At 46.8% G+C, this 15,249-nt stretch overlaps 1 protein-coding gene and 1 long non-coding RNA gene across 13 annotated transcripts in view; one reads left to right on the forward strand and one right to left on the reverse strand.

Moving 5' to 3' along the window:
• Nucleotides 1-15,249, forward strand: part of POU6F2 (POU class 6 homeobox 2) — a 448,120-nt gene that overhangs the window by 410,617 nt on the left and 22,254 nt on the right. The window contains exon 7 of the mRNA XM_089315645.1: nt 5,273-5,479. Coding sequence (XP_089171771.1) covers nt 5,273-5,479 — 207 coding nt within the window. The remainder of the gene's footprint in view (nt 1-5,272; nt 5,480-15,249) is intronic.
• LOC103349454 (uncharacterized) overlaps nt 1-15,249 on the reverse strand; it is a 165,708-nt gene that overhangs the window by 28,526 nt on the left and 121,933 nt on the right. The gene's annotated exons all lie outside the window — the stretch shown is intronic.

Here is a 15,249-nt window from a genome sequence, read left to right on the forward strand (position 1 = left end):
GTGAGGGTCAAATCTGCAGGGGAGTTTTATTAGATAGGTGAGCATGCTAAGAGGAAACAGGGGCAACCTGGGCCAACAAAACAAAAAAACATCAGGGAATTTTAGACAACCTAGTGTGTGAGTCTCTTTACCCTTCAATGAATGGGAACAAATTAATGCCAGCATATGGTGACACATTGGAGAAGATGACAAAATGCCCCACAATGTGCTGCCAAGTTTTTGACATACTGGACTGCTGATCCCAACATCCCCAAAAGAGGAACAAAAATGAGAAACACAGAACTTCACAGAAGGCATCCCGGCTGGAACCGCTCCTGCCCCTGCCTCTCACTTTGTATACAAACTCTCTTGATGGAAGGGCTCCTTCAGCGGAGCCATCACAGACTCCTCTGGCTTTGACACTCCTGTTGTCCTATCCTTGAAGAGCGATGCTCAGGCTTCAGGAAGAAGAGGAGAGAGGTAGGGAGAGACATAAGTGGCCCATGTTTTAGTAACGTCAGGCTCAGTGTGAAGAAGGAAGGCTGTGCTAAGGTAGAGGTTGGTGAGCCTTTTGCATTTGCGCTTTTCCTCTTTCTATGCAGGAAGCTGGCAATGGCTCTCGTTACTATGGAAGCAGCACAGACTCATGTCAATCTTCTGGGGCAAAATGCCTCAATCTACATCACAGTGTGTTCTGGAACTGTCATGGGCTACACCTCACTCTGAAGCATTCTCTCAGGCTACGAACTCCCACCAGCTCCTAAAATGCACCTGCTTCCACAGGCCTTCAGCTCAGGCCAATCAGATGCTGCAGGGCAGTGGAGGTCTGAGTCGCAGGGGGAAGCCAGCGTGGTGAGTGGGTTGCCAAGTTTCCACTGTGCATGTGTGGAAAGGTAAATAATCTGATGGACTCTGGGATTGGAGGCCTGCTCCCCAGGCCTTTTTTATATTGCCTGTGGGGGTCACAGGAATGAGCCTTTGAGTCCTAGGCTGTTTAATGCAAGTCCACTCATCAATTAAGTACTTAGGCACTCTGATCTATTGATGTGGACTCCTCCTGACCTTGCTTGCACTGAGGGGACATGTTCATTGCTGATATGGTGCAGCCTTGCTCAGGGAGACTGTAGGCCTGCAAGCTCCCCAAGGGACAGCTGACCACTCTGGCAGTGATTACTTGACCTTAATCAGCATCCATTGACAATTGCCACTGATACTTGATATTCGTACAAGCCCTCCATTAGTGCCATCCCACAGGGGCGCCTGTGGTGGAAGCAATGGCCAGGTGGGGAGGGGTGGGGGTGAGGACTTTCTCCAGCAGGGTCTGGCCCTGAGGGGCATGGTCTTACAGCAGTCCCAGGTGCACCTGCACTCCCAGTAATAGCTGAGTCCAGAATCCATTCACTGAAAAAATACAACATTTACTGAGAAACTACCTGCAAGGCCTCATTTGGGGTTCTGTGGGGGTAGAAAATGGGATTATTTATGAACCTCATCCACGAGCAGCTTACTGTCTGGTGGGAAACTACAAGCAGGATGCTGGATGCTATGCATTTTGTAAGAGCTGGCACCATCCCTCTCATATCTTTCAGGCAGTGAGAGTCAGGGGACGATAGGGAAAAGCAAGCACTTGGGGGCCAGCTCTGTCACCCACAATCCTCTCCATCAAGTGACCTCGCTCATTACTTTACCTCCCCGGCTCATCTCTCAGGGGCCTTGAGAAAGCTCATGGGAATGAATATTATGAAAAACTATTCATGGATTTCAAAGAGAATTTTGTAATACAATAAACTAATTTTTAAATACTTTTTAAAACTCTGTACTCAAAAGGAAAGGGGAGAGAGAGAGAGAGCGCACGCACGTCAGCATGAGCACGTGCTCCCATCCACTGGTTTACTCCCCAAAATGCCAGTGACTGCCACAATTGGGCCAGGACCAAAGCCAGGAGCCAGGAGCCCAACCCAGGTCCCCCCCATGGGTGGCAGGGATCCAATTACTTAAGCCACCACTGACCTCCCAGGATCTGCATTAGCAGGAAGCTGACGTAAGGAGCTAGGGGCAGGTACCCAGTCCAGGCACTCTGATAGAGGACACAGGCATCCTAACCACTAGACCAAATCTAAATGTATCTTCCATTTTTCTACACACTTTTTGCAGTACCCTGGTTTCTGGTGGAGACATGGCTAAACCCAATTCATGGAGTTGAATGGAATGACATCACATGCATGAAAACACCTCCAGATATGATTATTACTGTGTCTTGTGGCCCCCATGCCAGGTCACTGTGGTTCACAGCTAGAAAGCAGCCCTGGAAGACAACTAGTAAGTGGAGTTGCATCACCACACCTATGACGTGTGGAGGAGAAAGGGCATCCACACAGCAGGCTCCGTGACTCCCTTGAGAAGAGCCCACAGCATGGAAACACGTCTTAGTTCTGATTTTTACAGATAAAGTCTGTCCCTATCAGTGAATGAGTACGGTCTGTATCTCCAGGTTCCACACACACCCTGAAAATTTGCTGCTCCTGTTCATGGCCCCTTCCTCCCCAGCCAGGGCCCTCCTGGGGGCAGTCCCCATGAGCAGTCCCTTGAGCAGTCCCCATGAGCCAGTCACTGAAGCCAGTGGCCACCAGGTGTGAAGAGAGCCTTTCTTGTCACCTGTTACAGATACCCTGAACCCCTAACCTTCAGGCATCAGTTTAAAGGACATCATTGAAAATATACAGTTTTGGAGCAGGTGGTTAGCTTAGCACTGAGGATGACCACCTCCCACATGTGAGTGCTAGGTTTGATCTCCAGTTCGAGCTCCTAATTCCAGCATTCCTGCAAAGGTAGGCTATGGGAGGAAGCAGAGGTGGATCAAGTAATCAAGTCTCTGCCACCCACATGAGAGGCCTGGATTGAGTTTCCAGCTCCCAACCCTAGCTGTTGAGGGCATTTGGGGAATGAACCAGCTGATGGGGGAAGCTTGCATCATGCTCCCTCTCTCAAAATAAATAAATAAATTGCACATTTTCCCCCCAATTTCAATCCTTTGTATTCATTGCACCCCTACTTTAAGAGTCTCAAACACAAGTCTTTGGAAAGCTTAGGTCTCTTGACTACCATGACACAACCAGCAGGTGGCAGAGCTGGAAATGACACCTGGTCTCTTGTCTCCAGAGCGGGATCTCAACCACCAGGACCACCAATGGCTTAGTGCATTTCCTGTTGCTGTAACTGAATACCGTGCCTGAGTCCTCCATAGAAAATAAAGGTTTGCTTGACTCATGGCTCGGAAGATTTCCAGGTTCAAGACTGGAAGGCTGCATGTGTTGAAATCCTTCCAGCTGGTGGGGCCTCCCTGCGGAGTCCCAAGGCAGCACAGGGTACCATGTGGCAAGGCAGAGCATCCTGACTCAGGTCTGTCCTCTTCTTATAAAGCCACAGGCCCCTTGGATGAGGGCCCCATCCTTACGAACTCAGTTAACCCGAATTGTCTCCCATAGACCCCACCTCTTAAAACCTCATCGTGGGCCAGCGCCACGGCTCACTAGGCTAATCCTCCACCTTGCGGTGCCGGCACACCGGGTTCTAGTCCCAGTCGGGGCACTGGATTCTGTCTCGGTCTGTCCCGGTTGCCCTTCTTCCAGGCCAGCTCTCTGCTATGGCCAGGGAGTGCAGTGGAGGATGGCCCAAGTGCTTGGGCCCTGCACCCCATGGGAGAACAGGAGAAGCACCTGGCTCCTGCCTTCAGATCAGCGTGGTGTGCCGGACGCAGCCCGCCGGCCGCAGCGGCCATTGGAGGGTGAACCAACGGCAAAGGAAGACCTTTCTCTCTGTCTCACTGTCCACTCTGCCTGTCAAAAAAGAAAAAAAAAACCTCATCGTGGGGATTAAGTCCCACCATCATCTTGGTGGGAGAAGCAATCAGGGTGCTTGAGGCACCTAATCCTGCTGGGGGTGTCAGGGAGTCACCCCTGACCTCGGAAGAAGAGCAGGATGCCAGCGAAGGGAAGGTGGCGCAGGAATGGGTGGAAGCAGCAGGTGGCGTTGGAGAAGCCCCTGGAGCTCAGGGTGTGTGGAGCCCCACGGGGGAGGATGTAGGTTCCCAGGCAGGCCAGGACCTTGAGTGTCCTGGGAAGTGCATCCTCTCTGGGTCTTTTTTCAATTTTTTTAGAATTTCTATAAGGGGAACAAATCTCATGTATTTCATAAATATGATTTTAAGAGCATAATGCTTCCTACCCTACCCCCTCCCCCATTTTAATTTTACAATGACATACTTTCTTTTTTTGCTTTTTTCTCTAAAGATTTGTTTATTTATTTGAATGGCAGAGCTACAGAGAGGCAGAGGCAGAAAGAGGTCTTCCATTCACTGGTCCACTCCCCAGATGGCTGCAACGGCCAGAGCTGGGCCAATCCAAAGCCAAGAGACTCTTCTAGGTCTGCCACAGACACAGGGGTCCAAGGACTTGGGTCATCTTCTACTGCTTTCCCAGGCCATAGCAGAGAGCTGGACTGGAAGTGGAGCAGCTGGGACTAGAACCAGTGCCCAAAAGCGGGCCTGCACTGCAAGCAGAGGTTTTACCCGCTATGCCACAGCACTGGCCCAATGACAAATTTTAGTTTTCTTTATAAACACAAGCTTAATCCTCTACTAAGTAAAAAATTCAACAAGCAGTAAGTAGAAAAATCACTGTTCCTCAAGAATATAGACAAGGCTATAAAAAATGAAATCTCAATGTCAACTTTGCTCATTTATGTTACACTTAATGTTTATTTGAAAGGCAGAGCTACACAGAGGAGGAGAGAGAAGCAAAAACAGAGATAGCGAGATCCTGCCTCTGGTGGTTCACTCCCCAAATGGCTACAACAGCCAGGTCTGCATCAGGCTAAATCCTAAAGCCAGGAACTCCATCTGGGTCACCCATACAAGTGGCAGGGGCCAAAGAACTCGGGCCACCTTCCACTGCCTTCTCAGTCACATTAACAGGAAGCTGTATCAGAAGCAGAGTCGCCAAGGCTCCAACACATCTGCACTGCCCTGGCAGAAATTGTGTGTTCATGCATTTACCAATGCTTGATTTTTGTTTTAAATTAGAAGCTATTGCTTTCCTTCAATGAACTACGTCATGTATACTTCTCTCTTCCTTCCATGTTTACTCCCTGCCCTTTCTCCTGCTCCTACCTGACCTCATGGACCATGCATCAGTTCAGGGTTGCATCCTGTGGCCATCAGGGCACTGTGCGGTTGCAGGTGCATGTGCAAACCCTGAGGAGCCCAGATGCTCACCGCTGGGCTTGTGTCTTGCAGATTATTGGGACCATTCCACTGATGCCTAATCCGGGGCCATCAAGCCAAGCAGCGAGTGGCACTCAGGGCCTTCAAGTGCAGCCAATCACCCCCCAGCTCCTGACAAACGCCCAGGGCCAGATCATCGCCACAGTCATCGGCAACCAGATCCTGCCTGTGATCAACACCCAGGGCATCACGCTCTCCCCCATCAAGCCAGGCCAGCAGGTAAGGGTCCCGGGCCAAGGCAGCCTCATCCACCAGGAGGCTTCCCCTTACCTCCCCTCTCCCCTCTTTGCTCTCAATGATAAGAAATCTTTTCCTTAACTAATTCTAATATATCAATACTTGTAAAATAGCATGTAGCCTTATTTTTCAATCTTAGTGAACATAGGTAATAACTCAATATCTCTTCAAACTAAAAATAGGGATATTTAAATTATAAACAGACAGTGATACAAAATCTAATTGAGATATGTTCTTAGTCATTTATGCTCTAAATATAATTTTCAGATTTTTTTAAGTAGAGTCACAAACCAAGACCACTTATCCCTTAACTGTAAGTGAATAAAAAAAATTATTAAAACCTAGAGATGCCAAGTTGAGGCTGCTGAGACGGCTGCCTACCAATGAGCAGTGAAATACAGGAAGCTCTGCTTGGCTGAACTGTACGGAACCCGCGGTGTTCAGTTCAGTTTTCATCTGAATATCAGCAGAGCATTCCTGATGCGTTTATGCCAGAGGCTGGGTACTCTGCTTCAAACAAGAAAAACATGGCCGCTGACCTGACAGAGCTGCTGCTTAATTGGGTGCTTCAACAAACTTTTTTTGGTAACTGAGTATAAGGCAGTGTAAGTCTGCTAAAGGCTAAGAAACAGAGATGAAGGAGGGGTACTTTATCACTCTTGTAGAGGACACAGGTATAAGAAACACCCACGGTACAATAAAGCCGGAATGTCCTGTGACAGGGCAGGGGTCACAGAGACGGGAGTGGCCAACTCCGCCCAGAAGGTTTTGGTTCCCCCAGAGAAAATAGCTTGGGCACAGGGTCCTGATGGATGAGTGTGAGTTAACCAGGGAAGTGAAGGGTTAACACCATCGCAGGCAGGGCATCAGAAGGAGGAGGGAGTGCTGAGAAACAGGACCGTGCTCCTGCTGCGACTGGAGCACAGAGGAGGCTGCGCACAGCATGGAGGGCTCTGGAGCCGAGCGGAGAAGGATGGACATTGTGTGACCCTGAACACAGGGCACATTCGTTGGGCACCAGTTTCCCCACCTGTACACCAGAGACCCATCAGTACCTACTTCACAGAGTGCTTGTGAGGCATGAAGGAATGAACACAGGAAGCAGCTAGAACGGTACCCAGCACACAGTGAGCACTAATGTACAGTCATGCGGAACGTGGTGATTTACCTGCAGCCCTGGCATTTAAAAGGGGACAGGGTATGCTCAGTTGTAGTTCATCAGGCCAACAACTCTGGTAGCAATACAGACGTTGAACTGAAGCGATGAAACACCTGCTATAAACACAACATTTGGGAGACTATAGCAAAAACAAAACCAAGAATTACTGAGAACCTGTACTTGACAGTTGACAAGTAAGGGTTTGGAATTGTAGAAGAGCTCAGGATAGGAGAGCTAGATCTGGGAGTCAGGAATACATGTGCTGCAGCTGAGAAACAAATGGCCGCCCAGAGAAAGCAGGGGGGCCAAGAGACAGGAAGAAGACGAGAGAAAGTATGAGAAGAGCAACGGAAGGACCCAGAGGAAATGGAGAGGGAAGAAGTGGAGGGGGGATGGGGGGGTCAGGAGAGGAACTCCGAGTGGCGATCTGCCATCCGAGAATCTCAAACATGTCTGAGGCGGACAAGTGTCAGATGCTGCAGAGGAAAGTCAGGTGGAATAAGGGAGACGCACTGAGGCCTCCCTTTCTTTGTTGTAATATTTTAGAGTTTGGGGCGGCCCTGTGTGAGACACTTTGGCCCAGGTAGTGTGTTAACTGAGTGAGGTGGGCAAGGCTAAGACTTCGTGAGAGGGAGGAGTTTGCACTAACAAAGGAGAGGTGGGAGAGGGGACTGATGGAGGTGGACGGTGAGTGCTTGAGTACAAGTGGATGTGGCCCTAGGATCCCGGAGAAGCATGGCAGTGAGCAGGCAAATGAATACAAAGGAAGGGGAGGCAGGAAGCGAGACTCAACATCGTCACTCATCCACAGCAGTGCAGAAACATCATTCCAGAGGCCTCTGCCACTGCCTCCTTTGGATTTTGATCCAACCAGGAAACCATTCTGTTCTTTGGGGCACTCAGAAGCTATGCTTAGAAAATCCATTTGCTTGTTCAGTGAATATAAAAATCTAACTGAAATATTTTTCACCCACAACTGTGTGTCAGGCACTATAGCAGGAAGCCAGGCCAATTTGGTTGGAAGAGAGATACCACACGCCCTACCCTCCATGGAGTTTACGGGCTAGAGAGGGAGATGCGCAGTCATCAAGGACCTGAACAAATACATAGCTCAGACCTGCAGGAAGTGCCACATGGGAAGGGAGTAGGGGTCACCAGAGCACTCCGCAAGGGAGAGTCATCCAGTAAAGGAATCGACATCAGGGAAAACCAAGCCAGATCTGAACACACTTCCTGGACACAGAGCTGTCTTTCTGCTCTAAGTCTGGGAGGTGGGAGGGAAGGTTCCCAACCACATTCTTTCTCAGTTTTATACCAGGCTGTGGGCAGTCCCTACTAAACCCATCTCTAAGGACTTGCCCTTCCCCTATCTTTCAGCTCTACACAATGCTCTGCTTGATTCTCTATCTCCTAAATGGCTCCCAAATAAGACGAGATTCTCTGTTTCACTGGCTCCTTAAATCCTAGTTCTATCTATTCCAACAATGTTCAGAATTTTCTCGGGGTGGGGGGACAAGGGGGAGGGAATCAAAAGATCAGTCTCTTTGTGTACAATCTGCTAAAAACTAATTCTGTCAGCAAAGCCGAGTTGTAAATTGCCAAAAAGGTGATAAATTAACATTTAATATAAAGTAGCTCTCTCACTCTCACCCTGTTTCATAAGCAGGTGTGAATGACAGACTATGCCCATTACATAAAATTTCAGTGCTAGATTTGAGGAAGCATATGTTTGATCCAGAAGGGTCTAACCAAGAAATAGCAAGCAAGAGGCAGGAATGGTGCCACCCCTCAACTCTTTGCCCACAATAGACATCAGCAATCCATGTTCAGTGTCTCTCATGAGCCCCACCACACCTCAAGCGCTTTCTCACCCCTGGTCTGGTGGGCCCCTGGCACGAATGTGGTTAGGACTACAGGAACATATGAAGAAACATGTGGACCTCTGCTGGTCTAATCACCACCACAGTTCTCTTCACTGCAGACCTAGAGACCCAGCCAGCTTCTTGGGAGTGCACCTTGCAAATCCAAATCAGAGCAGCTACAACCAGCATCCCAAAGAGCAGGACTCCCTTTGTCAATACATGTGCATGTATCTCTCAAAGATGTGTGCATGCCTGTAATGCATGTGCATGAGCCCGTCATACATGCACAGCTGAAAAGAGTGATGGGGGAAATATCCCAAATCCCCAAGTCACAGCAGGCACCAATAGGCGTGGTTCTTTTTTGCCCCAAGGCACGAGCCAGGAGTCCATCCTAGCCCCAGAAAAGTCAAGAGAACCAACTGGGAACTTGTTCAGAAACAGCAGAGAAAACCTGGAAATAAATGAATGATTTTATTTTCCCACATAAGCTCTAGTGGAACATGCAGTAAAGTTAACAAGTTGGGCAAATCGACAGGAGATGCACAAGTCTGCATCCCAGATATAAAAGTTGTGCCTCAGAGAAGAGCAGATCATAAAATTCCCAGTCAAAAAGTAAAAACCTCAGAACCAGAGGTATAAGGATAGTGGTCTTCAATTTTTTCTTTAAATATTACCCTTTACATGGAAGAAATATAATACGGACAACCACTAAAAAATAAAGGATTTCTATCATACAGTAGAGAAGTTTCTCAATTTATTTTTTGTGTGATTTATGACAAGTGTTTGATCTCACAAGAGCATAGTCCTAACAATAAAATATGTCATAAATTACAGGAACAGAATTCCCTAACTCATACTCAGAAGCAAGTCCTCTTTTGTGAAGCAAAGTATAGGGCTGTCAGACCAGATGATCTGGAGTGAAAATGTTTTCATAAAATAATTATATCTTTAATCCAATGTTTACATTTGCCTACCATGAATTAAAAGAGTCTGAATAAAATCTAAGAACAGAGTGTCCACTGCTCTTGCTGATGGTGCTGCCCAGTGATGAAAGATTGAGATGAACCTGCAAAGTCATCATCTGAAATAACACCAGCATTTGAAAGACAAAAAGATACACTGAGACCCGATGGCCTTAGATGGAACCTCCACACTATCTCAGCATCCTTGCTGAGCAAGCAAGAAAATAAGTCAGAAAATGGCTAGAGGATAAAAAAAAGACTTAAGAATCCTGATACATATGAAAAACATTAAACACAAAAATATCTAGTGGAGTTCAAAAATAACCTTTTGCTCCCACCATGGATAGGGACTCCTCCTAAAGTCAGAGTGGCCCTTAATCCCTCAGTTTATTGTCTCATATCTTGGAGTTAGTGGTTTCTTCATAAGCCACACAGATATCATTTTTTTATATGTTTATTCTTATTTTGACCAAAATCTAAAGAAAGTTAATAGAAGTGTTTGGTATCATTAAGGGAATAGACGTTTGAAAGAGAAACTGCTGCAAATTATAAAATCAAGACATTGAACTTTTGAAAAAGTTAAACAGCTGTAATACTTAGAGACTGCCATCCATGAAGGCTCTGTTTTTCTTCAAAAAGTCCTCGTGATGCTGACAGGAGGTGGCTTACTTAAGTTAGCTTTTGTGAAATGCCATGTGACTATCCAAATCCATTCTTTTTTTCAAGTACAAAAATGTACTCACCAATTTTTTAAAAGACTTATTTATGTATTTGAAAGGCAGAGTTACATAGAGAGAAGGAGAGACAGAGGGACCTTCCATCTGCTGCTTCACTCCCCAGATGGTTACAATGGCTGGGGCTGGGCCAGGCCGAGGCAGGAGCTTCTTCCAGGTCTCTCATGTGTTTGCAACATATCCTCCACTACTTTCCCAGACACGTTACAGGGAGCTGGATAAGAAGCAGAGCAGCCAGGACACAATCACAGGTAGCAGTTAAATCCACCATGCCAACAATGCCAGCCCTGTACTCAGCAACTTTTAAAAATTAACTTCCCGGGGCCAGTGCTGTAGTGTGGTTGGCTAAGCCTCCACCTGCTGCGGGGCATCCCACATGGGCATTGGTTCATGTCCGCTGCTCCTCTTCTGATCCAGCTCTCTGCTTATGGCCTGGAAAAGCAGTAGAGGATGACCCAAGTACTTGGGCCCCTGTACCAACATGGGAAACCTGGAAAAAGCTCCTGACTTCAGATCAGCCCAGCGCCAGTCATTGCAGACATCTGGGGGAATGAACCAGCCAATGGAATACGCTTTCTCTCTGTCTCTCCCTCTGTCTGTAATTCACCCTCTCAAATGAATAAAATTAAAAAAAAAAAATTAACTTCCCTTCCTAACCATGACCTGAATCACTCATTCCCAATTTTTTCTTGGAGCCACCCAAAATGAGACATAAATTATGCATTTCACTCACACAGGATATAAAACAGGATAGAATTTCTCCATGTGGATGAAAGGGATACAGGAATCCCAATATGAAGGTAGCCCTTTGCCTTCCAGCCTGCACTTGGACATCCCACCTCTGGTCTCCCCTTGTAACACTACCAATTTCAGCTGGTATGATTCATGGTCTCTGCACTCTGTGCCCTGGTCGAAGATGCCTTTCCTCCCTTCCCTGACTAGTCAGCTCCTGCTCCTCCACCCTTCGGGATCCAGATCCACCCTCCCTCCTCTGCCCCAAATCCCTCAGCTGTGAAGCCCCCCTGGATGTTTCTCTCCTCTCTGTTCCCCCGTGCTCCATTCATTTTGTTACACTGTAAGTAGGAGACTACCATGAAAGAAAGGCACAGACCAGGCTGATTCAGCCTTGTCCACACAGTTCAGAAAGGACCCAGCACATGGGTGGATGCTAAGTCAATTCATTTAATTTGATTGCTGCCAAATCACAGTATTTTTTAAAGATTTATTTTATTTATTTGAAAGAGAGAGGTAGAGACAGAGCCAGAGCCAGAGAGAGAGAGGTCTTCCATCCCCAGATGGCTGCAATGGCCAAAGCTGAGCCAATCCAAAGCCAAGAGCCAGGAGCTTCCTCTGGGTTTCCCACATGGGTGCAGGGACCCAAGAACTTGGGCCACCTTCCACTGCTTTCCCATGCCATAGCAGAGAGCTGGATTGGAAGAGGAGCAGCTGGAACTAGAACCAGTGCCCATATGGGATGCTTGCGCTTCAGGCCAGGGCTTTAACCTGCTGCACTTCAGCACCGGCCCCCAAATCATAGTATTTCACTGTCTAAGGCACCAGCATCCCAGATCCACACTTCCGAAGCAGCCCAGCTCAGGCTCTTCTGTGTCTTTTCATTTCTGTGTCTTCTGTCATTTGCCAGTGTACTCCAAATTCACTCCTGCCAGGGGCTTGGAAAGTGCTATTTCTCTCTCTTCTGAACGTCAACCTCTTCCTCTCTGCTCACTGTCCCTCTCCCTTCATTATCTCAACACTCTTGAATCTCATTTTCAGCTCTAAGTCCATCACTTGTTTCTGCTGAAGTCTTCTGTGTTCCGAGCTTGTCTGTGATGCCTTGGTCTTCCGCCTGTGTTCGGACATCTCCACTGAAGCCCTCTCATTCCAGTTCTTCATTTCCTGGTGGTGCCTGGCACAGCGCATGCTGCTTTCCTGTTTCTTGAGGTCACTGGCATTTCCGCCATACTTTCTCCCCTGTAAATAGGAGGTGTCTATAATAGAACTTTCCACACAGGGCTATTCTCCCTCCTTAAAGAGTCTTGGATTAGAGCTAGAAAGAAAACCCAGTAAGTCTCTGAAAACCCTACCAAGAAAATAACTTCCTCCTTGCTTTTTCAAGCTCTCCACAAAGATGGCTAATATCATGTTCCAGATCTGCAAAATTTTTCAAGGTAGATTTTTCAAGGTACTCTCATGGGCTTTTCAGCCGGATCCGCATGCCTGAAGGGCTGATTATGAGGCCAGAGTGCTGTTTAGGACATCTGCCATTCTATGGGTCTGCTGTGTATCTCACTTCCCATGTTGGATCATTCTCTCCCTTTTTGATTCTATCAGCTAGTATTTGCAGACACTATTCTTGTTTATGTGATCCCTTTGGTTCTTAGTCCTATCATTATGATCAATTGTGAACAGAAATTGGTCACTGGGACTAGTGAGATGGCATTGGTACATGCCACCTCGATGGGATTGAATTCGAATCCCCTGGTATGTTTCTAACTCTACCGTTTGAGGTAAGTCAGCTTGAGCATGTCCCGAATTGCATATCTCTTCCCTCTCTTATTCCCACTCTTATATTTAACAGCGATCACTTTTCAGTTAAGTTTCAGCACTTAAGAAGAATTGTGTATTGATTACAGTATTCAACCAAAAGTATTAAGTAGAACAAAAAAAATACTAAGAGGGATAACATATCAAGTTGCTCATCAACAGTCAGGGTGAGGGCTGATCAAGTCACCGTTTCTCATAGTGTTCATTTCACTTTAACAGGTTTCCTTTTCGGTGCTCAGTTAGTTGTCACCTATCAAGGAGAACAAGTGGTATTTGTCCCTTTGGGATTGGCTTATTTCACTCAGCATGTTTTCCAAATTCCTAACAGGGATCACTTTTCAGTTAATCAAACCCATTTTTTAATTCATTGTATTTATTTGAAAGGCAGAGAGACTCCGAGGCAGAGACAGATCTCCCGTCTCCTGGTTCACTCCCAAAATGCCCACAACAGCCATGGCTGGGCCAGACCAAAGCCAGGAGGCCAGAACTCAATCCAGGCCTTCCTGGTAGGTGGTGGGGCTCCAAGTACTTGAGCCATCACCTGCTGCTCCCCAGAGTACACATTAACAGGAAGCTGGAATCAGGAACAGAGCTGGAACTGCAACCCAAACGCTCTGAGATGCCAGTGTCCTAAGGAATCTCAACCACTGTAACAATACTTGATCCAGAAATCAAATTCTAGAGCCCCATTTATACACATATTCCAAAATAAATCAGAAACTCTGAGGGTGGGGCCAGTGATTTGTGTTTTAACAGCCCTCTAGGTGGTTCTCATAGCTCTGAATCCTAAGAGCCACCAATTCTAGCTACTGTAGGTACTCAGTTCTCAGAAAAAAGTGCCAATCACTGTAGGGGACAGGGAGCAAGAACCCCAGGTTTCCTCCCTCCAAATGGTCTGGCTGCTGCTGGGCCATTCAGGTTGAGTTCACTGCACCCACTGCTCCTCAGAAGGGATTCAGCCTTCTGTTCACCATAAGTTCCTGATGGACACATTAACCACCAGACCCCTTCCATTTTGCTTTGGGTTCTTCCCTCTCTAAACAAATTCCTCTATATTGAATGCCATTTGAATGTTACTGGTTTAGGTATTTGCTTTTCCACTTTAGCTAGCACATTCTGCATTTTATTCCATTTTCCAAGACATTTGCCACCCCTCCTTGTTTTAGGTCAATTGTGGATTTAATTAGACTTTCTTCTAGAAATGAAAATATTAATAAGGATATATTGCAGTACACATGGAAGATATATGGGGAGCAGTGGCACCAAAAATCAAGAAAGCCTTTCCAGTGTGCTGTTATTTCTGTCTCTTTCTGTTGAATATATTAAGCATTCTGGGCAGTGCCAACCAACACAAACAAACCAACGAAACAGCCTGTGAGAGCCAGCAGGAAACAAAAAGCTTTACCCACCCCAAATCCTCTCCTGTTCACCATTCCCTGTGCAGGAGGGAAGCTTCCCTTCCTTCTCCAGCTAAATGAACTGTCCTTTACCTGCCCTTGCTTATTTACACTTGACTCACAGCACAAAAAATGGCAAGAAAGTGATACTGCAAACACAGACAAACTCAAACTCTTTGAAGTGGTCTAGCTGGGAGTGTGAATAAATATAAAATATGGTCATCTAAAAAGATACAAAATCGGGGGCTGCCTGCAGTGTCGGCATCCCATATGGGTGCCAGTTTGAGTCCCGGCTGCTCCACTTCAGATCCAGATCTCTGTTATAGCCTGGAAAAGCAGTGGGAGATGGACCAAGTGCTTGGGCCCCTGCATTCACATGGGAGACCTGGAAGAAGCTCTGGCTCATGGCTTCAGATGGGTGCAACTCCAGCCATTGTGGCCAACTGGGGAGTGAACCAGCAGATGGAAGACATCTCTCTCTCTCTCCTCTCTCCTCTCTCCATCTCTCTGTGTACTCTTTCAAATCTTTTTTTTAAAAAAAAGATATAAAATCAAGAAAACTGTTTTGGGTACTATAGACAAGCAGAATTAATTATACCAAACAAAGAACAATCTGTAGGTAACTGCATCTGAGCTGCGTCCCCCACCCCACCCCAAGTGACACTGACATCGTGTGTTTGGATAATGCTCTAGCCACTTGAGAGAACTGTGTGTGTTGTTTAAAATGTGAAACAAACTATTTTTGAGCCTGTAGAGAAGAATTCCTGAACGAAGAATATTTAAAATTTCATATTAGAAACAAACACATAGATGTATGTGCTGCATTCAGATTGGTAGATCTTGATGGCCTACACTGGATCTCATGAGCTCTAAAGTGTCTTCTCCATGATCCATCAGTTTGGACATGTCATTCGTTCCCTCACTTCCCAACTAGAGCACCCTGCTGCTTCCTTGACTTGTAACTGCTCATATCCAGTGATAGCCTGGAGTTGCAGCCTAGTGGAACCAGCACTAGCTCTTTGAGTCAGACTTTCTTGGATCGTTACTTATACTTGCTGTTTGATCCCAAGTAAGTCATTTCATCTTTTGAAGCT

This window comes from Oryctolagus cuniculus, chromosome 16 (genome assembly GCF_051225735.1).
Source record: "Oryctolagus cuniculus isolate XC-2025 breed Fujian yellow rabbit chromosome 16, ASM5122573v1, whole genome shotgun sequence".
In the NCBI taxonomy this organism is placed as follows: Eukaryota; Metazoa; Chordata; class Mammalia; order Lagomorpha; family Leporidae; genus Oryctolagus; species Oryctolagus cuniculus.